Source organism: Osmerus eperlanus, chromosome 5 (genome assembly GCF_963692335.1).
Source record: "Osmerus eperlanus chromosome 5, fOsmEpe2.1, whole genome shotgun sequence".
NCBI lineage: Eukaryota > Metazoa > Chordata > Actinopteri > Osmeriformes > Osmeridae > Osmerus > Osmerus eperlanus.
Window position 1 is genome coordinate 383,005 of NC_085022.1, and position 25,202 is coordinate 408,206.

At 51.5% G+C, this 25,202-nt stretch overlaps 1 protein-coding gene across 1 annotated transcript in view; it reads left to right on the plus strand.

Annotated features, from left to right (window-relative positions):
* Positions 1 to 25,202, plus strand: part of lrp5 (low density lipoprotein receptor-related protein 5) — an 87,829-nt gene that overhangs the window by 17,758 nt on the left and 44,869 nt on the right. Inside the window, exons 2-6 of the mRNA XM_062460863.1 lie at positions 1,281 to 1,481; positions 5,323 to 5,539; positions 14,084 to 14,281; positions 18,168 to 18,364; positions 19,318 to 19,449. Coding sequence (XP_062316847.1) covers positions 1,281 to 1,481; positions 5,323 to 5,539; positions 14,084 to 14,281; positions 18,168 to 18,364; positions 19,318 to 19,449 — 945 coding nt within the window. The remainder of the gene's footprint in view (positions 1 to 1,280; positions 1,482 to 5,322; positions 5,540 to 14,083; positions 14,282 to 18,167; positions 18,365 to 19,317; positions 19,450 to 25,202) is intronic.

Sequence of the window (25,202 nt, forward strand, 5' to 3'; positions counted from 1 at the left end):
AGTATTTGGGTGGTAGTCCAGGCAGCAGTATTTGGGTGGTAGTCCAGGCAGCAGTATTTGGGTGGTAGTCCAGGCAGCAGTATTTGGGTGGTAGTCCAGGCAGCAGTATTTGGGTGGTAGTCCAGGCAGCAGTATTTGGGTGGTAGTCCAGGCAGCAGTATTTGGGTGGTAGTCCAGGCAGCAGTATTTGGGTGGTAGTCCAGGCAGCAGTATTTGGGTGGTAGTCCAGGCAGCAGTATTTGGGTGGTAGTCCAGGCAGCAGTATTTGGGTGGTAGTCCAGGCAGCAGTATTTGGGTGGTAGTCCAGGCAGCAGTATTTGGGTGGTAGTCCAGGCAGCAGTATTTGGGTGGTAGTCCAGGCAGCAGTATTTGGGTGGTAGTCCAGGCAGCAGTATTTGGGTGGTAGTCCAGGCAGCAGTATTTGGGTGGTAGTCCAGGCAGCAGTATTTGGGTGGTAGTCCAGGCAGCAGTATTTGGGTGGTAGTCCAGGCAGCAGTATTTGGGTGGTAGTCCAGGCAGCAGTATTTGGGTGGTAGTCCAGGCAGCAGTATTTGGGTGGTAGTCCAGGCAGCAGTATTTGGGTGGTAGTCCAGGCAGCAGTATTTGGGTGGTAGTCCAGGCAGCAGTATTTGGGTGGTAGTCCAGGCAGCAGTATTTGGGTGGTAGTCCAGGCAGCAGTATTTGGGTGGTAGTCCAGGCAGCAGTATTTGGGTGGTAGTCCAGGCAGCAGTATTTGGGTGGTAGTCCAGGCAGCAGTATTTGGGTGGTAGTCCAGGCAGCAGTATTTGGGTGGTAGTCCAGGCAGCAGTATTTGGGTGGTAGTCCAGGCAGCAGTATTTGGGTGGTAGTCCAGGCAGCAGTATTTGGGTGGTAGTCCAGGCAGCAGTATTTGGGTGGTAGTCCAGGCAGCAGTATTTGGGTGGTAGTCCAGGCAGCAGTATTTGGGTGGTAGTCCAGGCAGCAGTATTTGGGTGGTAGTCCAGGCAGCAGTATTTGGGTGGTAGTCCAGGCAGCAGTATTTGGGTGGTAGTCCAGGCAGCAGTATTTGGGTGGTAGTCCAGGCAGCAGTATTTGGGTGGTAGTCCAGGCAGCAGTATTTGGGTGGTAGTCCAGGCAGCAGTATTTGGGTGGTAGTCCAGGCAGCAGTATTTGGGTGGTAGTCCAGGCAGCAGTATTTGGGTGGTAGTCCAGGCAGCAGTATTTGGGTGGTAGTCCAGGCAGCAGTATTTGGGTGGTCGTCCAGGCAGCAGCGGTGCTGAAAACTATGACTTCTCCCCCAGGGTCTCCTCTGCTGCTGTTTGCTAACCGGCAGGACGTCAGGCTGGTGGACGCCGGGGGGCCGAGGGCAGAGTCCTCCGTGGTGGTCAGCAGCCTGGAGGACGCAGCAGCTGTGGACTTCCTGTACTCAGAGGGACTCATCTTCTGGACGGACGTGAGCGAGGAAGCCATCAAACAGACATACTACAACCAGTCCACCAGAGGTAAGCAGTTCTGTGGTTCTAGAACATCTTAAGTCTGACTAATTGACTGTTGCTTGTTTTAGCGATAAATCATTCAAGAGTGAAGTCATAATCTAATTTAAGATGTATTGTGCTCATGTATTGATTTGACCATTTATTGCAATGGAAATAGGTTTGTGTTTAGCAGTTTTGTCTAAGGGGGAGCTCCCTGCCCAGGAGCTTGGCTAGCGTAACACATGTACATACACATGTACATACACATGTACATACACATGTACATACACATGTATATACACATGTATATACACATGTACATACACAAGTACATACACATGTACATACACATGTACATACACAAGTACATACACATGTACATACACATGTATATACACATGTATATACACATGTACATACACATGTACATACACATGTACATACACATGTACACGTGTACGTACACATGTACATACACATGTACATACACATGTACATACACATGTACATACACAAGTACATACACATGTACATGCACTAACAAGGCAGGGAGCATAGGATCTAAGATCCTGTGGTGGACAGGAATAATTTCTAACTTAAAGATCCTGTAAAGTGGAATTGAAAACGAGTTTTAAGTTCACCACACCTCAGAATAATGTGTTATTAACTACCCATCCAAATTCGACTGAAAAAAAACACCGGCAAGTATTTAAAATTAGGCTTTGAAATTGTGAAAAAATCAGCACTCTTCTCTGCTTGAGACTGGGGGGGCGTGTCGCCTGAAGGAGCTGAACTCCGCCCATCGCTGCCTACCTACGACCCAGATAATAGACGCTACGTCAAGCCGAACAAAACGGTATAGAATTAGAATGTATTTGTTCAATGAGAGAAACATACAGATGCATATAAATGAAATGTTCCCCGGAGCTGTAACACAGGAGTAAAAATGGACACCAGAGACAGCAGACAGTGAGCTCTCCAACTAGGCTACTTCTAACACATTAGCTACCATTTCACCAAAGTACCATCATTCTACACCGAGTAGCCTAATATCAAGTTAGCGGTTTGCACTAACTCATAGCAGAGATACCTCTGGAAAAGTTATCTAGTATAATTATAACAAGCACACAGAACTGAGTGATGAACTGCTGGCGTCGGTGGATGGTCCAGGTGCGACCTGAGGATGAGCGGCCGGGGGGGCGATGCTCGGTACGGCTCCGCGCTGCAAGAGAAGCCGTGTGTCCCTGAACCCCGTCTGTCTCTGGTCCATGTTAAAACTATCCGCTGTGAAATGGTCACTGCAGATGCGGCTGTTGGAGTTTATCCGAAGCTTTCCATCAGCGTGGCTCTTCACAAAATCAATCCACCTATTTTTCCTTTCCTCGTCAATAGGGAAATTAAATAGTGTTGCAGAGCAGCTGAAGTTCTTGCATCCAGGGAAGATTCAGTTGCGGGTGGAGGGAGACATCCTGACGCTAGCTAGCTAGCTGATGTAGGCTACAATAACAGTACAGCAGGAGGAGCCATTCAGTGATCTGACGTAGATAGGGCGAAATGACGTAGATAAGTAATTTTTTGGCTCCGGCCAATAAAACCTGATCTGAAAACGGAAGAGAAACTGTTCTACGGTCTAACTCCACATTTTAGTGCGACAAAGTTTTCGCGCTTTGCACATGCTTTCAGGAACTCATTTCACACGTATATAATGTACTGAGAAGCAAATCATGGAATTGCTTTACAGGATATTTAACCCTCGTGCTGCCTTCGGGTCACATGACCCAAAGGTTCATAACGAACCATCGTTGTGTTTACCCAATTTTACCCAATACAAAAACAAATAAAAATAATTTTCTTTTAACCTTCGCAATGTGGGGGGTCTGAGACAGCCCAACGGTTAAAAGAAAATGCTTCACTTTGTTTTTGTATGCGGTAAAGTTGTCGCAATACGACGGTGGGTCACAATGACTGATGGGTCAGAACGACCCGAAGATAACACAAGGGTTAAAGCAGATTTCAGTCAAAAGGCTTCACAGAGCATAACAACATCCTGTAGTGTCAGTACAAAAGACAGTATTGAGGAGTTGGGGATGGTGGAGGGAGGCAGCAGTTGCACAATATGCAGGTATACAGCAACGCATGATGTGTGAACATGTGTTCCTGGTTCTGTGAATTAATGCAGTATTCACGTCTTCTAGAGGGGAAGCCTGGACCTTCATCAGCAGTTCAGGATATAAACAAGGTTTTCCCAGAAGGGAACCTTTGTAATGTGTAGATGTGCTGCTGTACAACCGACTGGGGTAGGGCTGGGGTAGGTGTAGGGCTGGGGTAGGGCTGGGGTAGGTGTAGGGCTGGGGTAGGTGTAGGACTGGGATAGGGCTGGGGTAGGTGTAGGACTGGGATAGGGCTGGGGTAGGTGTAGGACTGGGATAGGGCTGGGGTAGGTGTAGGACTGGGGTAGGGCTGGGGTAGGTGTAGGACTGGGGTAGGGCTGGGGTAGGTGTAGGGCTGGGTTAGGGCTGGGGTAGGTGTAGGGCTGGGATAGGGCTGGGGTAGGTGTAGGACTGGGGTAGGGCTGGGGTAGGTGTAGGGCTGGGTTAGGGCTGGGGTAGGTGTAGGGCTCGGGTAGGTGTAGGACTGGGATAGGGCTGGGGTAGGTGTAGGACTGGGATAGGGCTGGGGTAGGTGTAGGACTGGGGTAGGGCTGGGGTAGGTGTAGGACTGGGGTAGGGCTGGGGTAGGTGTAGGACTGGGGTAGGTGTAACACTGCGGTAGGGCTGGGGTAGGTGTAGGACTGGGGTAGGGCTGGGGTAGGTGTAGGACTGGGTTAGGGCTGGGGTAGGTGTAGGGCTGGGTAAGGGCTGGGGTAGGTGTAGGGCTTGGGTAGGTGTAGGACTGGCATAGGACTGGGGTAGGGCTGGGGTAGGTGTAGGACTGGGGTAGGGCTGGGGTAGGTGTAGGACTGGGATAGGGCTGGGGTAGGTGTAGGACTGGGTTAGGGCTGGGGTAGGTGTAGGACTGGGTTAGGGCTGGGGTAGGGCTGGGGTAGGTCTAGGACTGGGTTAGGGCTGGGGTAGGTGTAGGGCTGGGTTAGGGCTGGGGTAGGTTTAGGGCTGGGATAGGGCTGGGGTAGGTGTAGGACTGGGGTAGGGCTGGGGTAGGTGTAGGGCTGGGTTAGGGCTGGGGTAGGTGTAGGGCTCGGGTAGGTGTAGGACTGGGATAGGGCTGGGGTAGGTGTAGGACTGGGATAGGGCTGGGGTAGGTGTAGGACTGGGGTAGGGCTGGGGTAGGTGTAGGACTGGGGTAGGGCTGGGGTAGGTGTAGGACTGGGGTAGGGCTGGGGTAGGTGTAGGACTGGGGTAGGGCTGGGGTAGGTGTAGGACTGGGGTAGGTGTAGGACTGCGGTAGGGCTGGGGTAGGTGTAGGACTGGGGTAGGGCTGGGGTAGGTGTAGGACTGGGTTAGGGCTGGGGTAGGTGTAGGGCTGGGTAAGGGCTGGGGTAGGTGTAGGGCTTGGGTAGGTGTAGGACTGGCATAGGACTGGGGTAGGGCTGGGGTAGGTGTAGGACTGGGGTAGGGCTGGGGTAGGTGTAGGACTGGGATAGGGCTGGGGTAGGTGTAGGACTGGGTTAGGGCTGGGGTAGGTGTAGGACTGGGTTAGGGCTGGGGTAGGGCTGGGGTAGGTGTAGGACTGGGTTAGGGCTGGGGTAGGTGTAGGACTGGGTTAGGGCTGGGGTAGGTGTAGGACTGGGTTAGGACTGGGGTAGGGCTGAAGGGAACCTTTGTAATGTGTAGATGTGCTGCTGTACAAGTGGCCCTGGGCCCTGTGTAGAAGTTCTGCTGTGTGACCTTCCTGTGCTTCTTGTCTCCAGCAGGGAAGGACGGTCTGGGTGCGGGTCAGACAGTGGTGGTGGCTGGACTGGACTCCCCGGACGGCCTGGCATGTGATTGGCTGGGCCGTAAACTCTACTGGACTGACTCTGAGACCAACCGAATCGAGGTGGCCAATCTGGACGGGACATCCCGGAAGGTTCTGTTCTGGATGGACCTTGACCAGCCCAGAGCCATTGCCCTGAACCCTGCCCAGCGGTGAGTCCCTCCTCATCCCTGACCCCTGAACCGGACTGGACTGGTTAGAGCTGGGGTGCAGGACTGGGGTAGGTGTAGGACTGGGGTAGGGCTGGGGTAGGTGTAGGACTGGGTAGATGTAGGGCTGAGGTAGGTGTAGGACTGGGGTATGGCTGGGGTATGGCTGGGGTAGGTGTAGGACTGGTGTAGGACTGGGGTAGGGCTGGGGTAGGTGTAGGACTGGGGTAGGGCTGGGGTAGGTGTAGGACTGGGGTATGGCTGGGGTAGGTGTAGGGCTGGGGTAGGTGTAGGACAGGGGTAGGGCTGGGGTAGGCCTGGGGTAGGTGTAGGACTGGCATAGGGCTGGGGTAGGGCTGGGGTAGGTGTAGGACTGGGGTAGGGCTGGGGTAGGTGTAGGACTGGGGTAGGGCTGGGGTAGGTGTAGGACTGGGATAGGGCTGGGGTAGGTGTAGGACTGGGGTAGGGCTGGGGTAGGGGTAGGGCTGGGGTAGGTGTAGGGCTGGGGTAGATGTAGGACTGGCGTAGGGCTGGGGTAGGTGTAGGACTGGGTTAGGGCTGGGGTAGGTGTAGGACTGGGGTAGGGCTGGGGTAGGTGTAGGGCTGGGGTAGGTGTAGGACTGGGGTAGGGCTGGGGTAGGTGTAGGACTGGGGTAGGACTGGGGTAGGTGTAGGACTGGGATAGGGCTGGGGTAGGTGTAGGACTGGGATAGGGCTGGGGTTGGTGTAGGGCTGGGGTAGGTGTAGGGCTGGGGTAGGTGTAGGACTGGGATAGGGCTGGGATAGGTGTAGGACTGGGGTAGGGCTGGGGTAGGTGTAGGACTGGGGTAGGGCTGGGGTAGGTGTAGGACTGGGGTAGAGCTGGGGTAGGTGTAGGACTGGGGTAGGGCTGGGATAGGTTTAGGGCTGGGGTAGGTGTAGGACTGGGATAGGGCTGGGGTAGGTGTAGGACTGGGGTAGGGCTGGGGTAGGTGTAGGACTGGGGTAGGGCTGGGGTAGGTGTAGGACTGGGTTAGGGCTGGGGTAGGTGTAGGACTGGGTTAGGACTGGGGTAGGGCTGGGGTAGGTGTAGGACTGGGTTAGGGCTGGGGTAGGTGTAGGGCTGGGGTAGGTGTAGGACTGGGGTAGGTGTAGGACTGGGATAGGGCTGGGATAGGTGTAGGACTGGGGTAGGGCTGGGGTAGGTGTAGGACTGGGGTAGGGCTGGGGTAGGTGTATGACTGGGGTAGGACTGGGGTAGGTGTAGGACTGGGATAGGGCTGGGGTAGGTGTAGGACTGGGATAGGGCTGGGGTTGGTGTAGGGCTGGGGTAGGTGTAGGACTGGGATAGGGCTGGGATAGGTGTAGGACTGGGGTAGGGCTGGGGTAGGTGTAGGACTGGGGTAGGGCTGGGGTAGGTGTAGGACTGGGGTAGGGCTGGGGTAGGTTTAGGGCTGGGGTAGGTGTAGGACTGGGATAGGGCTGGGGTAGGTGTAGGACTGGGGTAGGGCTGGGGTAGGTGTAGGACTGGGGTAGGGCTGGGGTAGGTGTAGGACTGGGGTAGGGCTGGGGTAGGTGTAGGACTGGGGTAGGGCTGGGGTAGGTGTAGGACTGGGTTAGGGCTGGGGTAGGTGTAGGACTGGGTTAGGACTGGGGTAGGGCTGGGGTAGGTGTAGGACTGGGTTAGGGCTGGGGTAGGTGTAGGGCTGGGGTAGGTGTAGGACTGGGTTAGGGCTGGGGTAGGTGTAGGACTGGGGTAGGGCTGGGGTAGGTGTAGGACTGGGGTAGGTGTAGGACTGGGGTAGGGCTGGGGTAGGTGTAGGACTGGGTTAGGGCTGGGGTAGGTGTAGGACTGGGTTAGGACTGGGGTAGGGCTGGGGTAGGTGTAGGACTGGGTTAGGGCTGGGGTAGGTGTAGGGCTGGGGTAGGTGTAGGACTGGGTTAGGGCTGGGGTAGGTGTAGGGCTGGGTTAGGGCTGGGGTAGGTGTAGGGCTGGGGTAGGTGTAGGACTGGGATAGGGCTGGGGTAGGTGTAGGACTGGGGTAGGGCTGGGGTAGGTGTAGGACTGGGTTAGGGCTGGGGTAGGTGTAGGACTGGGTTAGGGCTGGGGTAGGTGTAGGACTGGGTTAGGGCTGGGGTAGGTGTAGGACTGGGGTAGGGCTGGGGTAGGTGTAGGACTGGGTTAGGGCTGGGGTAGGTGTAGGACTGGGTTAGGGCTGGGGTAGGTGTAGGGCTGGGGTAGGTGTAGGACTGGGATAGGGCTGGGGTAGGTGTAGGACTGGGGTAGGGCTGGTGTAGGTGTAGGACTGGGTTAGGGCTGGGGTAGGTGTAGGGCTGGGGTAGGTGTAGGGCTTGGATAGGGCTGGGGTAGGTGTAGGGCTGGGGTAGGTGTAGGACTGGGGTAGGGCTGGGGTAGGTGTAGGACTGGGGTAGGGCTGGGGTAGGTGTAGGACTGGAGTAGGGCTGGGGTAGGTGTAGGGCTGGGGTAGGTGTAGGACTGGGATAGGGCTGGGGTAGGTGTAGGACTGGGGTAGGGCTGGGGTAGGTGTAGGACTGGGGTAAGGCTGGGGTAGGTGTAGGACTGGGTTAGGGCTGGGGTAGGGCTGGGGTAGGTGTAGGACTGGGTTAGGGCTGGGGTAGGTGTAGGACTGGGTTAGGACTGGGGTAGGGCTGGGGTAGGTGTAGGACTGGGTTAGGGCTGGGGTAGGTGTAGGGCTGGGGTAGGTGTAGGACTGGGGTAGGGCTGGGGTAGGTGTAGGACTGGGGTATGGCTGGGGTAGGTGTAGGGCTGGGGTAGGTGTAGGACAGGGGTAGGGCTGGGGTAGGTGTAGGACTGGCATAGGGCTGGGGTAGGGCTGGGGTAGGTGTAGGACTGGCATAGGACTGGGGTAGGGCTGGGGTAGGTGTAGGACTGGGGTAGGGCTGGGGTAGGTGTAGGACTGGGATAGGGCTGGGGTAGGTGTAGGGCTGGGGTAGATGTAGGACTGGCGTAGGGCTGGGGTAGGTGTAGGACTGGGTTAGGGCTGGGGTAGGTGTAGGACTGGGGTAGGGCTGGGGTAGGTGTAGGGCTGGGGTAGGTGTAGGACTGGGGTAGGGCTGGGGTAGGTGTAGGACTGGGGTAGGACTGGGGTAGGTGTAGGACTGGGATAGGGCTGGGGTAGGTGTAGGACTGGGATAGGGCTGGGGTTGGTGTAGGGCTGGGGTAGGTGTAGGGCTGGGGTAGGTGTAGGACTGGGATAGGGCTGGGATAGGTGTAGGACTGGGGTAGGGCTGGGGTAGGTGTAGGACTGGGGTAGAGCTGGGGTAGGTGTAGGACTGGGGTAGGGCTGGGATAGGTTTAGGGCTGGGGTAGGTGTAGGACTGGGATAGGGCTGGGGTAGGTGTAGGACTGGGGTAGGGCTGGGGTAGGTGTAGGACTGGGGTAGGGCTGGGGTAGGTGTAGGACTGGGTTAGGGCTGGGGTAGGTGTAGGACTGGGTTAGGGCTGGGGTAGGTGTAGGGCTGGGGTAGGTGTAGGGCTTGGATAGGGCTGGGGTAGGTGTAGGGCTGGGGTAGGTGTAGGACTGGGGTAGGGCTGGGGTAGGTGTAGGACTGGGTTAGGGCTGGTGTAGGTGTAGGACTGGGTTAGGGCTGGGGTAGGTGTAGGGCTGGGGTAGGTGTAGGGCTTGGATAGGGCTGGGGTAGGTGTAGGGCTGGGGTAGGTGTAGGACTGGGGTAGGGCTGGGGTAGGTGTAGGACTGGGGTAGGGCTGGGGTAGGTGTAGGACTGGAGTAGGGCTGGGGTAGGTGTAGGGCTGGGGTAGGTGTAGGACTGGGATAGGGCTGGGGTAGGTGTAGGACTGGGGTAGGGCTGGGGTAGGTGTAGGACTGGGGTAAGGCTGGGGTAGGTGTAGGACTGGGTTAGGGCTGGGGTAGGGCTGGGGTAGGTGTAGGACTGGGTTAGGGCTGGGGTAGGTGTAGGACTGGGTTAGGACTGGGGTAGGGCTGGGGTAGGTGTAGGACTGGGTTAGGGCTGGGGTAGGTGTAGGGCTGGGGTAGGTGTAGGACTGGGGTAGGGCTGGGGTAGGTGTAGGACTGAGGTATGGCTGGGGTAGGTGTAGGGCTGGGGTAGGTGTAGGACAGGGGTAGGGCTGGGGTAGGTGTAGGACTGGCATAGGGCTGGGGTAGGGCTGGGGTAGGTGTAGGACTGGCATAGGACTGGGGTAGGGCTGGGGTAGGTGTAGGACTGGGGTAGGGCTGGGGTAGGTGTAGGACTGGGATAGGGCTGGGGTAGGTGTAGGGCTGGGGTAGGTGTAGGACTGGGGTAGGGCTGGGGTAGGGCTGGGGTAGGTGTAGGACTGGGTTAGGGCTGGGGTAGGTGTAGGACTGGGTTAGGACTGGGGTAGGGCTGGGGTAGGTGTAGGACTGGGTTAGGGCTGGGGTAGGTGTAGGGCTGGGGTAGGTGTAGGACTGGGGTAGGGCTGGGGTAGGTGTAGGACTGGGGTATGGCTGGGGTAGGTGTAGGGCTGGGGTAGGTGTAGGACAGGGGTAGGGCTGGGGTAGGTGTAGGACTGGCATAGGGCTGGGGTAGGGCTGGGGTAGGTGTAGGACTGGCATAGGACTGGGGTAGGGCTGGGGTAGGTGTAGGACTGGGGTAGGGCTGGGGTAGGTGTAGGACTGGGATAGGGCTGGGGTAGGTGTAGGACTGGGGTAGGACTGGTGTAGGTCTAGGACTGGGATAGGGCTTGGGTAGGTGTAGGGCTGGGGTAGGTGTAGGACTGGGTTAGGGCTGGGGTAGGTGTAGGGCTGGGGTAGGTGTAGGACTGGGGTAGGGCTGGGGTAGGTGTAGGGCTGGGGTAGGTGTAGGACTGGGTTAGGGCTGGGGTAGGTGTAGGGCTGGGTTAGGGCTGGGGTAGGTGTAGGGCTGGGGTAGGTGTAGGACTGGGATAGGGCTGGGGTAGGTGTAGGACTGGGGTAGGGCTGGGGTAGGTGTAGGACTGGGTTAGGGCTGGGGTAGGTGTAGGGCTGGGGTAGGTGTAGGACTGGGATAGGGCTGGGGTAGGTGTAGGACTGGGGTAGGGCTGGTGTAGGTGTAGGACTGGGTTAGGGCTGGGGTAGGTGTAGGGCTGGGGTAGGTGTAGGGCTGGGATAGGGCTGGGGTAGGTGTAGGGCTGGGGTAGGTGTAGGACTGGGGTAGGGCTGGGGTAGGTGTAGGGCTGGGTTAGGGCTGGGGTAGGTGTAGGGCTGGGGTAGGTGTAGGACTGGGGTAGGGCTGGGGTAGGTGTAGGGCTGGGTTAGGGCTGGGGTAGGTGTAGGGCTGGGGTAGGTGTAGGACTGGGATAGGGCTGGGGTAGGTGTAGGACTGGGGTAGGGCTGGGGTAGGTGTAGGGCTGGGGTAGGTGTAGGACTGGGATAGGGCTGGGGTAGGTGTAGGACTGGGGTAGGGCTGGTGTAGGTGTAGGACTGGGTTAGGGCTGGGGTAGGTGTAGGGCTGGGGTAGGTGTAGGGCTGGGATAGGGCTGGGGTAGGTGTAGGGCTGGGGTAGGTGTAGGACTGGGGTAGGGCTGGGGTAGGTGTAGGACTGGGGTAGGGCTGGGGTAGGTGTAGGACTGGAGTAGGGCTGGGGTAGGTGTAGGGCTGGGGTAGGTGTAGGACTGGGATAGGGCTGGGGTAGGTGTAGGACTGGGGTAGGGCTGGGGTAGGTGTAGGACTGGGGTAGGGCTGGGGTAGGTGTAGGACTGGGTTAGGGCTGGGGTAGGGCTGGGGTAGGTGTAGGACTGGGTTAGGGCTGGGGTAGGGCTGGGGTAGGTGTAGGACTGGGTTAGGGCTGGGGTAGGTGTAGAACTGGGTTAGGGCTGGGGTAGGTGTAGGGCTGGGGTAGGTGTAGGACTGGGGTAGGGCTGGGGTAGGTGTAGGACTGGGGTATGGCTGGGGTAGGTGTAGGGCTGGGGTAGGTGTAGGACAGGGGTAGGGCTGGGGTAGGTGTAGGACTGGCATAGGGCTGGGGTAGGGCTGGGGTAGGTGTAGGACTGGCATAGGACTGGGGTAGGGCTGGGGTAGGTGTAGGACTGGGGTAGGGCTGGGGTAGGTGTAGGACTGGGATAGGGCTGGGGTAGGTGTAGGACTGGGGTAGGACTGGGGTAGGTGTAGGACTGGGATAGGGCTGGGGTAGGTGTAGGGCTGGGGTAGGTGTAGGACTGGGTTAGGGCTGGGGTAGGTGTAGGGCTGGGGTAGGTGTAGGACTGGGGTAGGGCTGGGGTAGGTGTAGGGCAGGGGTAGGTGTAGGACTGGGGTAGGGCTGGGGTAGGTGTAGGGCTGGGGTAGGTGTAGGACTGGGGTAGGGCTGGGGTAGGTGTAGGACTGGGGTAGGGCTGGGGTAGGTGTAGGGCTGGGGTAGGGCTGGGGTAGGTGTAGGGCTGGCGTAGATGTAGGACTGGCGTAGGGCTGGGGTAGGTGTAGGACTGGGTTAGGGCTGGGGTAGGTGTAGGACTGGGGTAGGGCTGGGGTAGGTGTAGGGCTGGGGTAGGTGTAGGACTGGGGTAGGGCTGGGGTAGGTGTAGGACTGGGGTAGGACTGGGGTCGTTGTAGGACTGGGATAGGGCTGGGGTAGGTGTAGGACTGGGATAGGGCTGGGGTTGGTGTAGGACTGGGGTAGGGCTGGGGTAGGTGTAGGGCTGGGGTAGGTGTAGGACTGGGGTAGGGCTGGGATAGGTGTAGGACTGGGGTAGGGCTGGGGTAGGTGTAGGGCTGGGGTAGGTGTAGGACTGGGATAGGGCTGGGGTAGGTGTAGGACTGGGATAGGGCTGGGATAGGTGTAGGACTGGGGTAGGGCTGGGGTAGGTGTAGGACTGGGGTAGGGCTGGGGTAGGTGTAGGACTGGGGTAGGGCTGGGGTAGGTTTAGGGCTGGGGTAGGTTTAGGGCTGGGGTAGGTGTAGGACTGGGGTAGGGCTGGGGTAGGTTTAGGGCTGGGGTAGGTGTAGGACTGGGATAGGGCTGGGGTAGGTGTAGGACTGGGGTAGGGCTGGGGTAGGTGTAGGGCTGGGGTAGGTGTAGGACTGGGTTAGGGCTGGGGTAGGTGTAGGACTGGGTTAGGACTGGGGTAGGGCTGGGGTAGGTGTAGGACTGGGTTAGGGCTGGGGTAGGTGTAGGGCTGGGGTAGGTGTAGGACTGGGGTAGGTGTAGGACTGGGATAGGGCTGGGGTAGGTATAGGACTGGGATAGGGCTGGGGTAGGTGTAGGACTGGGTTAGGGCTGGGGTAGGTGTAGGGCTGGGGTAGGTGTAGGGCTGGGATAGGGCTGGGGTAGGTGTAGGACTGGGATAGTGCTGGGGTAGGTGTAGGACTGGGTTAGGGCTGGGGTAGGTGTAGGGCTGGGTTAGGGCTGGGGTAGGTGTAGGGCTGGGGTAGGTGTAGGACTGGGATAGGGCTGGGGTAGGTGTAGGACTGGGTTAGGGCTGGGGTAGGTGTAGGACTGGGGTAGGGCTGAGTCTGGCATCTGCCTCTTCGTCCTTGCCTTATCCTCCCTGGCCCGTTAGTCTAATTCCTAGACAGCCCCACCATTGTTCATCTTCCACTTTGTTCCTGCAGTAACTGAATTATAATAGAGGGAGAGGGGGAGGGGTTAGAGAGAGAAGGAGGGGGAGAGAGAGAGAAAGTGTGAGAGAGAGAGAGCGTGCAAGAATAGGGGAACCTCTTAATTGTGAAATGACATGACATGAAATGCTGTGCAGCCATTGGCAAACAATATTGAGCTGCTCTGGGGGTAGAGCAGGTTATGTAGCTCTGGGGGTAGAGCAGGTTATGTAGCTCTGGGGGTAGAGCAGGTTATGTAGCTCTGGGGGTAGAGCAGGTTATGTAGCTCTGGGGGTAGAGCAGGTTATGTAGCTCTGGGGGTAGAGCAGGTTATGTAGCTCTGGGGGTAGAGCAGGTTATGTAGCTCTGGGGGTAGAGCAGGTTATGTAGCCCTGGGGGTAGAGCCCCCTCCTCACCCACCCTCACCCTCCTACCCCTCTATACCCTCCTCCCTGTATGTAACATGTATGTCTCCATAGTGAGATGACTGTATGTAACATGTATGCCAGTGAGATAGGACTTCATTTAATGGTGGAACTCAGATTATATTGTTGACCCCTATGTGACCCCTGTGTGACCCCTGTGTGACCTCAACAGTGTGTGTGGTTGGGAACAAACTGTTAGCTTTGGGTTGGAATGGAAACATTGCTGGTGTCATTAAAATTGTCATCTCGTGCCTGCACGGTTATATAGAGTAACTAAGTAATACGTCTCTGCTGAATTCATACTGCATGCAACAGTACCAACTCTTTAAGGGCAGCTGCACTGCATCCTAGCAGGATTCAGGACCCAGACTAGGTCTCCAGCCATGCCAGTCACACAACAATCTCTTCTGTGTGGTAAACTTTAGGTCCTTATTCAACATTTGTCAATCCAGTTTCAAACAAAACTTCTATATTAAGGTACATATACAACAGGCAGGCATCCCAGGCAGGTGGATGGACAGGAAGGGAAGGGACCAGGAACTCACTGTTGTCAGGGAGACCGATGTCCATGAACTGTGTTGATTGTCTCCCCAGCTTCATGTACTGGACGGACTGGGGAGAGGAGCCCAGAATCGAGAGGGCGGGGATGGACGGCAGCAACAGGAAGGTCATCGTGGAGGCGGAGCTCTACTGGCCAAACGGACTGACCATTGACCTGGACGAGCAGAAGTTGTACTGGGCCGACGCCAAGCTGAGCTTCATCCACCGAGCCAACCTGGATGGATCACAACGGTATGTGATTTATCTGTCTGTCTGTCTCTCTGTCTCCCTGTCTGTCTCCTTGTCTGTCTTCCTGTCTCCTTGTCTGTCTGTCTGTCTCCTTGTCTGTCTGTCTGTCTGTCTGTCTGTCTGTCTGTCTCCTTGTCTGTCTGTCTGTCTGTCTCCTTGTCTGTCTCCTTGTCTGTCTGTCTCCTTGTCTGTCTTCCTGTCTCCTTGTCTGTCTGTCTGTCTGTCTGTCTGTCTGTCTGTCTCGTTGTGTGTGTGATTAAAGCAGCTAGTGTGCTGTACTTCATATTGTTGACTATTATTCTTTTTTATGACTCTAACACTCTGGTTTGGTCTAAAGTTCACACATACACAAACACAAAACCTCATGTTACTTTAAACCAATCAATCACCAAGACCCAGATCAGCCCTCCTACTCCCTCTTCGCACAGTGTCTCTTCAGCTGTATGAGGAGGAGGGTATGGATGTAACCTCCAACCCAAACACTAGGGACTGTGGAGGCCCCAATCCAAACACTGGCTCTGCATGCGGAAACATCTCCAACTCCTCCTGCCCCTGCCCCTCATCCCCCTGCCCCCCCCTATTTCCTCCCCCATAGCCCCCCTGTCCCCCCAACTTCCTCCCCCTGCGCCCCTTGCCTCCCCCTTTCTCCCGTCCCCTAGTCCCTCAGCCTTTCCCTACACCCCTCAAACCCCGCCCCCATCTCTCCCCCAGTATGCTTCCTCCTCCCCCCAGTCCTGCTCATCTGTAACTCAATCTGACTTGGCACCGCCGGCCTGTTTGGCCCACTGGAGGCCTGGGGTCACATTTCCTTTGTGAAACAAGGATTTGATGACGGCCATTTTAATAAAGAGAGGTATGTTTACCTATGCTGGGGGGCTAGGAGGGGGACAGTACAGAGAGAGACAGGAAAGAGAGAGACAGGAGAGAGAGGAGGAGGATAGGAGACAGAGGGATAGGAGAGAGAGGAGGGGGATTGGAGAGAAAGGGATAGGAGAGAGAGGAGGGGGACAGGAGAGAGAGGAGGGTGATAGAAGAGGGAGAGGAGGGGGACAGGAGAGAAAGGAGGGGGACAGGAGCGAGGGGATAGGAGAGAGAGGCGGGGGATAGGAGAGAGAGGGATAGGAGAGAGGGGGATAGGAGAGAGAGGAGGGGGACAGGAGAGAGAGGGAGACAGGAGAGAGAGGAGGGGGATAGGAGAGAGAGGGAAAGGAGAGAGAGGAGGGGGAGGAACCCTTTCCATGAAGAGTCCAGGGCTTGGTGCTACTGGTGGAGTCAGATACAAAACCCTGCTTTCCTCACAACGTTACAGCTAGTCTGGAGCTCCTACACAGAGACACAGGTGTCCGACCCAACTCCCAGTCTTGACATGTGTCTTGAAGTGCAGGGTAGAGACTATAGGGTTAGGGTGAGGGTGACTATAGAAGCTGTGACCTGGGGAGGTCATCGGCCCTGAGGATGGATGACGCTATCCAGCTGTCTGGCCCAGGGCCAGGGTCTGGGCAGGGCTGATGTGATGGCCCTGGGCCAGGGTCTGGGCAGGGCTGATGTGATGGCCCAGGGCCAGGGTCTGGGCAGGGCTGATGTGATGGCCCAGGGCCAGGGTCTGGGCAGGGCTGATGTGATGGCCCAGGGCCAGGGTCTGGGCAGGGCTGATGTGATGGCCCTGGGCCTGCACATCAGCCCTGACCCTTGTCCTGACCCGTGAGAGGGGACATCATCACTTATCACAATGTTGTGGTAGATCTGGTTTATACACTATGCCTGGAGATGTCTTGTTCTCTCCAAGCTTACCGATGCTTTGTTGAACCAGTGAGGTTTGGCTTTCATCTGCACATTCTTGACACATTAGGATTAATGGCCCGGTGTGTAGTATGTTTTAAATGGCGCCAAACTCACACACGTCCTACTTCTAAGTACGTCAAACAAGAAATAGCTGTGAAGTCTAGGGGTCATTAGTCCTCCTCACAGCCGCTCTGGTCTTCCTCTCACACTGTTAAAGTTTGAGGAGAGAAAAGGCAGCTACTCCCTCCAACAACTTTGAAAATATAGTCGACCTTATGAACCCTCTGGCACACATGCACAAGCACACACACACACACAGATACACACACACAAACAGATACACACACACACACAGACAGATACACACACACACACACACACACACACAGACAGACAGATACACATTACACACACACACACATGCACTCACAAGGCAGTAATCCTGTGATTGATGGAGGAACCTCAGCAGAATGCTGCTGGATCAGGACTCTAAACAGCTGAGTGCAGCGTGTTAGCTTTGATCCTTCAGTGTACTTATGTCAGAGTGTGTGTGTGTGGAGCACGCATATGTAAGTGTGTGTGTCTGTGTTTCACAGTACCGTATGATAGACTGTGCTTTCTACAGTACTTAATAAGGACAGTGCCGTGCTGGGGTGGTTGCTAGCAACACAGGAGCAGCCTCACTGATAAACGTTATACCAGATGCCCTCTCTAAATGTTTGACGACAGCCTGATTTGTTTACCCCTCCCCCTCCTACCCCCTCCCACTCCACCCCCCTCCCCCGGGTCCCCCATGGTAGGAAATGAGCGGGGGGCTGGGATTGGGCCCCTCTACCAGGGTTCCAGTATGTTCCACTCTCAGCGTCTCCAGTCAGGGAGATGGATTTCCCAATTGTTGTTTTTGGTGTGAAACTGAGATGTGTGTCTGTGGGCTCCTGGGTTCTGTATTGCTTGTCCAGAGATGTACTCATTCTGTGTCAGCTCATTTGGCTGTCCCTTACGGAAAAAAAGTATATTACACTACAAAATGGATAGTACACTTTTAGTTCACTTTTGATATACTTTTAAGCAGTATGCTTAGAAAAAAAAAGGGTATACATTTCTTCTGGAGTAGGATGTACGTTTTCTTTTATTATACAGCAAAAACAGTCAAAATACTTTTAAAGTACATTACAAGTAAATTTTTTTAGATCCATCTTGTATATTCTAATTATTCATGTATAGGAAACTCTATTATGCATTGCACATTGAGTCTTTTTTGTTACTAAAGCTGTAACCTTAATTACTGTCAAAACATTTTGAAGCCCTATACTCTTATACTGTACTAATAATTATCAATTTGAGTATTAATGTAAAATACGAAAAAGCTACTTCAGAAAGAAGCCGACAGAAGGGTTGCATTATGCATTTGAAAGTTATACTGTCAAACTGACTGAAGAACGAAATAACGACGTGAAAAAATGAAGATAGCGTGGCTCATTGGCTGGTCAATTCCCATGATGCAAGGCGGTAAATAGTGTTAAAATTTGCTGATAAGTTTGCAGTTGGTTTGAAAGGGTTCGTTTTTTTTTTATGTGTCTGCTTAGAATGTAGTGATTTGTTGTGTGGTAATTGTCATTGTTGTGCTGGTTTACCATTGCAACCATGAGTTAAATGACTGTTATGTTTGATAAGAAGAGCTGGATTATTAGAATGTGAGTTCATACACAGTAATTAGCTTCTTTCAGCTAATAATCTGCAGTGTCACTTGGTGAGGGCCCCCGTTCTCGTCAAGTGATGCTAGATCGGCTGCGTTTGTGGGGCCCCTAAACATTTAAATATATTAGTGAATCATAGTAAATGGACATTTATTAAATTTACTTCTATACAAATAGTATACACATAAGTACACTGCTAGTATACTTTAAGTACCATGAAAATAGTATACTTTTTATACTTAAGTATACTTACAAATAAGACTTGAAGTCTACTTTTTTTTTGTAAGGGGTAGCATTCACTTTAGCCATAGGCCTTATGGTTAGGATTAGCTTTAGCACTGGTTGTAGCATTAGCCTTAGCGGAAGGCCTTATCCCTGCTAACCCTGCCCTTGCTGGTGTGTCCCTGCAGGGAGACGGTGGTTGAGGGAACCCTGACCCACCCCTTCGCCCTCACGCTGTCTGAGGAGACACTGTTCTGGACCGACTGGCAGACCAGGTCCATCCACGCCTGCAACAAGCACACAGGGGAGAAGAGGAAGGAGATTCTGAGCGGGATTTACTCTCCCATGGACATCCAGGTGCTGGGTCCGGAGAGACAACCTAACAGTAAGTATTCCTGCTGCCTGGGTCCTGTGTGTGTGTGGAGCATATATGTAACGCTTTTTAAATTAGAAAATCTGTTGCTCGTGAATTCATTAGACAATTAAGTTTTCTGAATATAAATGTTGGCATGTTGATCTGCCAGTGGAAGCTCACTGTAGGGGAGGAGAGAGGGCCGCCCACACCCCATCTCTCAGGGAGCACATTCTAGTGAAACGTTACACCAGTCCCCCAAGCCAGGGATGGAGAATGGTGTGTCCAAGTTCTGTGTGTGTCTGGGAAGTGTTTTGAAGTTTATGGCACATATCTTCTCAGTGCGGGTAAGCCCAGAAGAACTTGTTTTGGGTTCAGCTCCAATTTTCCCAGAAATGTAATTTCAAGTGTCTAGCATTCCTCTCTGGACAAATAAATGGGATGTTTGTGCCAAGTTAAGATGGGCAGAGATGTTTCCAGTTTTGAGTTCCCTGTGTGTGTTTCTACACAGAGCTGTTTGTATGTACTTGTGAATGTGTTTGGGTCTGCTTGGTGTTTGTGTTTTTTGTGGGAGTGTGTGTGCTTGTGTATGTATACGTTTGTGTGAGTGTGTGTGCATGTGTATGCATGCTTGTGTGTGGGGAGTGGAGTTGAGTGGAGGGGAGAAGGAATGGGGGGAGAGGGAGGGGAGGGGAGAGGGAGGGGAGGGGAGAAGGAAGGGGGAGAGATGGAGGGGAGAGGGATGGGAGGGGAGGGGAGAAGGAAGGGGGAGAGATGGAGGGGGAGGGTCAAGAGTAACATTACCAACTTAGCAAACTTAAATCCTTAATACCAGCTCAGCACCCTCTGTCACTTCAGCCAGTTTATCTGCCAGGTAATCATCTCAGGTTATTCTAACATCCTGTACTACTACTACTAAACATTCTAATGTGATGTCTATCTTTTCTTACTTTATCCCTCTTTCTCCCTCCTCCTCTGCCCCCCAGTCCAGACCCCCTGCGATGAGGAGAATGGAGGCTGTTCCCACCTGTGTCTTCTCTCCCCCCTGCAGCCCTTCTACAGCTGTGCATGTCCCACCGGGGTCAAGCTGAAGGAGGACAGCAAGACCTGCATGCCAGGTAAACCCTCACCTGACCAGGTAAACCCTCACCTGACCAGGTAAACCCTCACCTGACCAGGTAAACCCTCACCTGACCAGGTAAACCCTCACCTGACCAGGTAAACCCTCACCTGACCAGGTAAACCCTCACCTGACCAGTTAAACCCTTGCATTAAAATACAGCTTCGCTGCCTGCATGGTTGTTTGACTGTTTCTTATATATCTAAAATTCACGAGGTTAAATTTTAAGACCTTTGTCACATCATTTACCTGTTTTTTAAAGGAGAGATTAGAATCAATAAAAATTCCTAAATATTTAAAGTTTGATACTACCTGTTGCCTCTTACCAGAAACATAAACATCTGGCTCTGGTGACCCTTTGCAAGCCCTCTTTTTGAAGAACATACAAACAGTCTTCTTAACATTCAGGTGAAGGCAGGAATCTGCAAGCCATTTAGTTACATTTGTCATTGTAGATGTGAGCTTAAGTGCAGCTTGTTCTTTGTTTTTTGCATGCACATAAATCACTGTGTCATCAGCGTACATTTGAGTATCACACCCATTGCAGACACCAGGCAAATCATTAATGTACAAGTTGAATAATAAAGGTCCTAAAATAGAACGCTGGGAGACTCCCACTTTGGATTCAAAACTGTGACTTGCACTTTGTAGGACACCGTTTCAACCCATTGAGCTACCCTCAAGGATGAGAATACGTGGTCAGTTACTGTACAAAAAAAAGAAGCCGTTTCTCCTGTAGCACGGATTGTTCGATTCGGCCAAAGTTTAAACAGCTGTAATTCAATGATCTTTTGACATATCAAGGTGAAATTGCGCATGGTACTTCAGAACGATGTCATCCTGTTTAACTAAACAGATATTCAAATTTAAGACAGGCTCAACCACTGTGGCGGGATTCAAACCTACGACCTTATACTTAGCAGGTCACCGTCCCAGCCACATTGAGTTATTCTCAGTCTTGAATATTGTCATGTTCAGTTACTGTATGAAAAAGTAAGCTGTTTCTCCTGTGGTAAGCGTTGTTAGATTCAGCCAAGGTTGAAACAGCTCTAATTCAATCATATTTTGACATACCAAGGTGAAATTGTTTATGGTACTTCAGAGTGATGTCATCTTGAACCCTATTAGGTTTGAAAAACCATCATTCAAAATGACATTTGATTTAGTGACACAAACGTATTGAGGCAATGTGTACATTTAAATAAGTACACCCCTTTCAGCCATTTTGTATTTGATTCAACTGTCTTAAGTAATGTTTTTAGATACATCCATGATACATATCTGTTCAAAATTTCAAGTCAATTAGAGCTTTGGTTCAAGAGAAGAGGAATTTTGAAGGTTTTCCCAAATTATCACTGTACAGGAAAATCCATCATGGCGGACCTTATGGGTCCTTGAGGCTTTTTTGTTCCTCATGAAAAATGAGCCATGCACACCAAGTTTCAGAAGAATAGGAGCAATGGGGTGGAAATGCCATCACTTTGAAAATCTGACTTTTGGGCGTGGCCTGTGGCGCCCCCTATGGTCCGATGTGGCCCATATTTGGTGTGGGGGTACCCACTTGGATGTAGTATCAATGTGCCAAATTATAAAATTTATGACAGGGACTTTTTGAGATATTGGGGCGCAAGGAGAAGAAAAATAATAATAAATAGAGCTGCAAGCAGCGATGCGGGTTCCTCCGCAAAATGGCAAAATATTATAAACATGTACACTGCAGAAGATCGAGAGTTGGACAACAAGGGAGCAAAACTACTTCATGTTTGGCCAACAACAGGCTGAATGGGGATTTGAACTCATGAGCATAAGGTTACAAATCAGTCTCTCTATCCTCTCTGCTACACACCAAATGTTGAGATTGTATGAATAAAAAGGGCAGAGTATTAGCTTTGGTCAGCTTTTGGACAAAGGTTAAGAAACGGTTGACATTTCAAGGTGAAGTTGCATGAAATTGTGCATGGTATTTCAGAATGATGTCATCCTGTTTAACTAAACAGATAATCAAAATTATGATAGGCCAAAAGATAATGGCTGGATTCCAACCAACTACCTTATACTTTACAGGTCACCATGCCAGCACATTGAGCTATTCTCAGTGTTGAATATTGTCATGTTCAGTTACTGTATAAAAAAGTAAACTGTTTCTCCTGTGGTAAGCGTTGTTAGATTCAGCCTAAGTTGAAACTGCTTGTACATTTCCTATAAAAACGGGACAGCGGGATGACTGGATTGCTGCTGTAAAGAATAACTTTGTCATCGTTTTTTTAAACAGGTTGTTTGGAGTGCCATAACTTGTCATGGAAGGGAATTTAAAATAATGCCTAGCATCAGTGGGAATGTGTCCTGGCTTAGGTTACTGAAATGAATTTGTGCAACAGGCAAGCGATCCACCTGAACAATCAATTTACTTCATTAGAGATAACCATTAGAGTTATCTCTACCATGCGTAGACTACAAGTAGCTAGCTACTGTGGTGAACCTGGCTTGTTTTGCAGTGGTTTACACAGTCTCGCTAAACAGATGATCACAGTGTTGTGATGGGCTCAAATAAACACGCATTGCTATGTTTTTACAACCAGAGGATTGATTGGAAAACTAGAAACCGTTTTGTCAGAATAAAATTTTTACAAATATGCCTCTGACTGGTTTTGAACCTACAACCCTTTGCTTACCAGCACAACATCTCAGCCAATTGAGCCATTCCCAGACATGGATTGCACAAAACTGGATAATAAAAAAAGCTGTTTCTCCAATGGCGAGCATTGTCAGATTTGGTCGAAGTTCAAACAGCTGTAATTCAGTCATATTTCGACATATCAAGGTGAAACTTTGCATGGTACTTCAGGGGCATCTCACCTTAAAGCCTATTAAGTTTGAACCATCCTTCAAAAATAAATTTGATTTAGTGACACAAACATATTGAGGCAATGTGGACATTTACATAAATACACCCATTTCAGCCATTTTGTACTTGATTCAATTGCCTTAAGTAACATTTTTAAATACGTCAATGATACATATCTGTACCAAATTTCAAGTCAATTTCACCTTTGGTTCAAGAGAAGAGGAATTTTGAAGGTTTTCCCAAATTATCACAGTACAGGAAAATACATCATGGCGGACCTTATGGGTCCTTGAGGCTTTTTTGTTCCTCATGAAAAATGAGGCATGCACACCAAGTTTCAGAAGAATTGGAGCAATGGGGTGGAAATGCCATCACTTTGAAAATCGGACATTTGGGCGTGGCCTGTGGCGCCCCCTATGATCCGATGTGGCCCATATTTGGTGTGGGGGTACCCACTTGGATGTAGTATCAATGTGCCAAATTATAAAATTTATGACAGGGACTTTTTGAGATATTGGGGCGCAAGGAGAAGAAAAATAAGAATAAGAATAAGAATACCAACAATAACAATAGGTTCCCTCCTACCGGAGGAACCTAACTAGAGAGGGTACAATTTCTGGGGAAATTGTAGGGTGTGCTTGCTTGCGTCGGTTGTACAGGGATTTTAATGCAATTTTTACAACTGATATTCCTGTATATTTTATATAAAAATGCATAGGGCCTACTTATTATGTATAAATATTACATAGATTTAAAAGCATCTTTTTTTTGCTGCTCATTTACAACTCAAAATACGAGTGAAGTGTAGAATGAAATATGATGTCTTCTCATTTCCCCTGCAAGAGGCAGCCTCATAGCTGAATCAAAACGAATACATTTGGCAGACCGGTGTAAAAATGGACCTAATCTCTATGACTTAAACGTCCTTTTAAGTTTTCCCTTCTCGTGATATTTTCAGGCATTTAGCCTACTCATATTGCATTCATTCATTAATAAAGAACCCCCTTTGAAGATTATTCTACGACGTTACCGGCAGAAGATAGAATCGCGATTCAAACAGTACCATCTGCTAACTGAAAATATGCCCCCAAAAACGTAAATAAGCTTGACATTTATTTAGTGGAAAATCGCTCATTCATAAAAAGCTCACTGGTAGCGATCATTGTCAGTAACAACGCAAAATGCGATATAGCCCTGTGTGGAGAAGCTGCCCCGGTAAATTCTACTACTACAGTACAGTACTAGACTACTGCTGTGTTCGTCTTGGTAGCGATTGCGTTGGTTGAATTCGATTAAACGTTCCGTTGTACGGTTTAGGCTGAAATTAATTATTTTCATGAACAGATTGAGGCTGTGGCAATGAAGTTCAGGTTAGTAGTCAGATAGTTTCACCTATTGAAAGACTTTTGATTTAAGTAAGGGGAGTGCCGAACATGTTCTGTCGCCGTTTGACTTCCTAAACAGCTGTGTAAGTTAGATGTTTTTGTCGTGTGTCTCGCGTAGGCTACAGCGTTGCAATGAGCAACACTGGTTTGAAACCACAGGTAATGATAATTTCACCAACAAATAGTTTACTTGTAATGTAATGTCATAGTAAATCCTACAAAGAAAATGTATTTGTGAGGAATGTTTATTTTAACGATTGAAAACAGATGCATCATAGACCACTGTGGTATGTGTTGCCCGGGCAACAGAGGCTAATGTCATGCTAATGCTTCAGTGAAATAGTAGACTACCGTTTCCGAAAGTAGATGTGGGCCTACTTCCTTAATAATATCAGCTAATATTGTACATTACATTTCATAATTGTGTTTCACATCACAAAGTAAAATGAGTAAATAGTTATCACCCTGGCCTCTTTGCTTGTGGCGTTTCTGCAACTGCCTTGCAGTAAAGCTATAGTTAGCCTAGCTATCCCCCAAGTTAACAGATGCGAAACGAATGTTCTGCTACAGGTAGTCACGCGTGTTTTCGTGACGTTAGTGACGTAGTGACGTTAGTAACGTCAGTGACTGTGGCTAGCAAATTAGCCACCGTTAGCTTCACTTTTCACCACAAAAACGCAATTTCTACTTAAACCATGCAACGGAACGTAAATAAAAATACAACCAACGCAATCGCTAACAAGACGAACCTTTTGACACCGCCGTTGTGTATCCAAATATTGACTGATCCTTAGGGGGGCGAAAATAAATAATAAATAAATAAATATATATGTGAGAGAACAAAGGTTGTGCCCTTGCCGAAGGCAAAGCACACCCAATAATAAAACTAACAAATACAATAGGTTCCCTCCTACCGGAGGAAGCCTAATGAGCAGCATGAGTGGGCAACTTAGTGCAATGAGAAAACTGCTCTGCCTTTTCCATACAATGTCACTTATCAACAAGTACATTGTCGTCAATAAAGTACTTGTTCCAGGGTTTGCCGGCCCTCCGCCTCTCGTACCTTATTGCTTAAATAACACTGCTATAGTCTGGGCCTGTGTGAGATATCCAGGTCATCTGTTCAACCTCCACTCTGGTTCCCACCACACCCTTCATCCACCCCTTGTCCATCCACCCCTCTATCACTCCACCCTCTATCCCTGTACCCCTCTATCTCTCCATCCCTCCACCCCTGTATCCCTCCATCTCTCCATCCCGCCACTCTCTATCCATCTACCCCTCTCCCTTCCTCTCCCCTCCCTCCTCCTCTCTCCCCTTCTCAGACCGTCTCTGCCCTCCTCTCCCCTCCTCCTCTCCCCTCATTTACCCTTCCCAGCTCTGCTCTCCTCTATAACTCGGCACAATGACAGGATCTATCAAGATTCTCAGGCCAACAAACAATAGAGCCTTATTCAACTGACCCTCATTCCAGAGGTGCAAATATAACATATAAAAGGCCTGTGTGTGTCCATTCGGTGG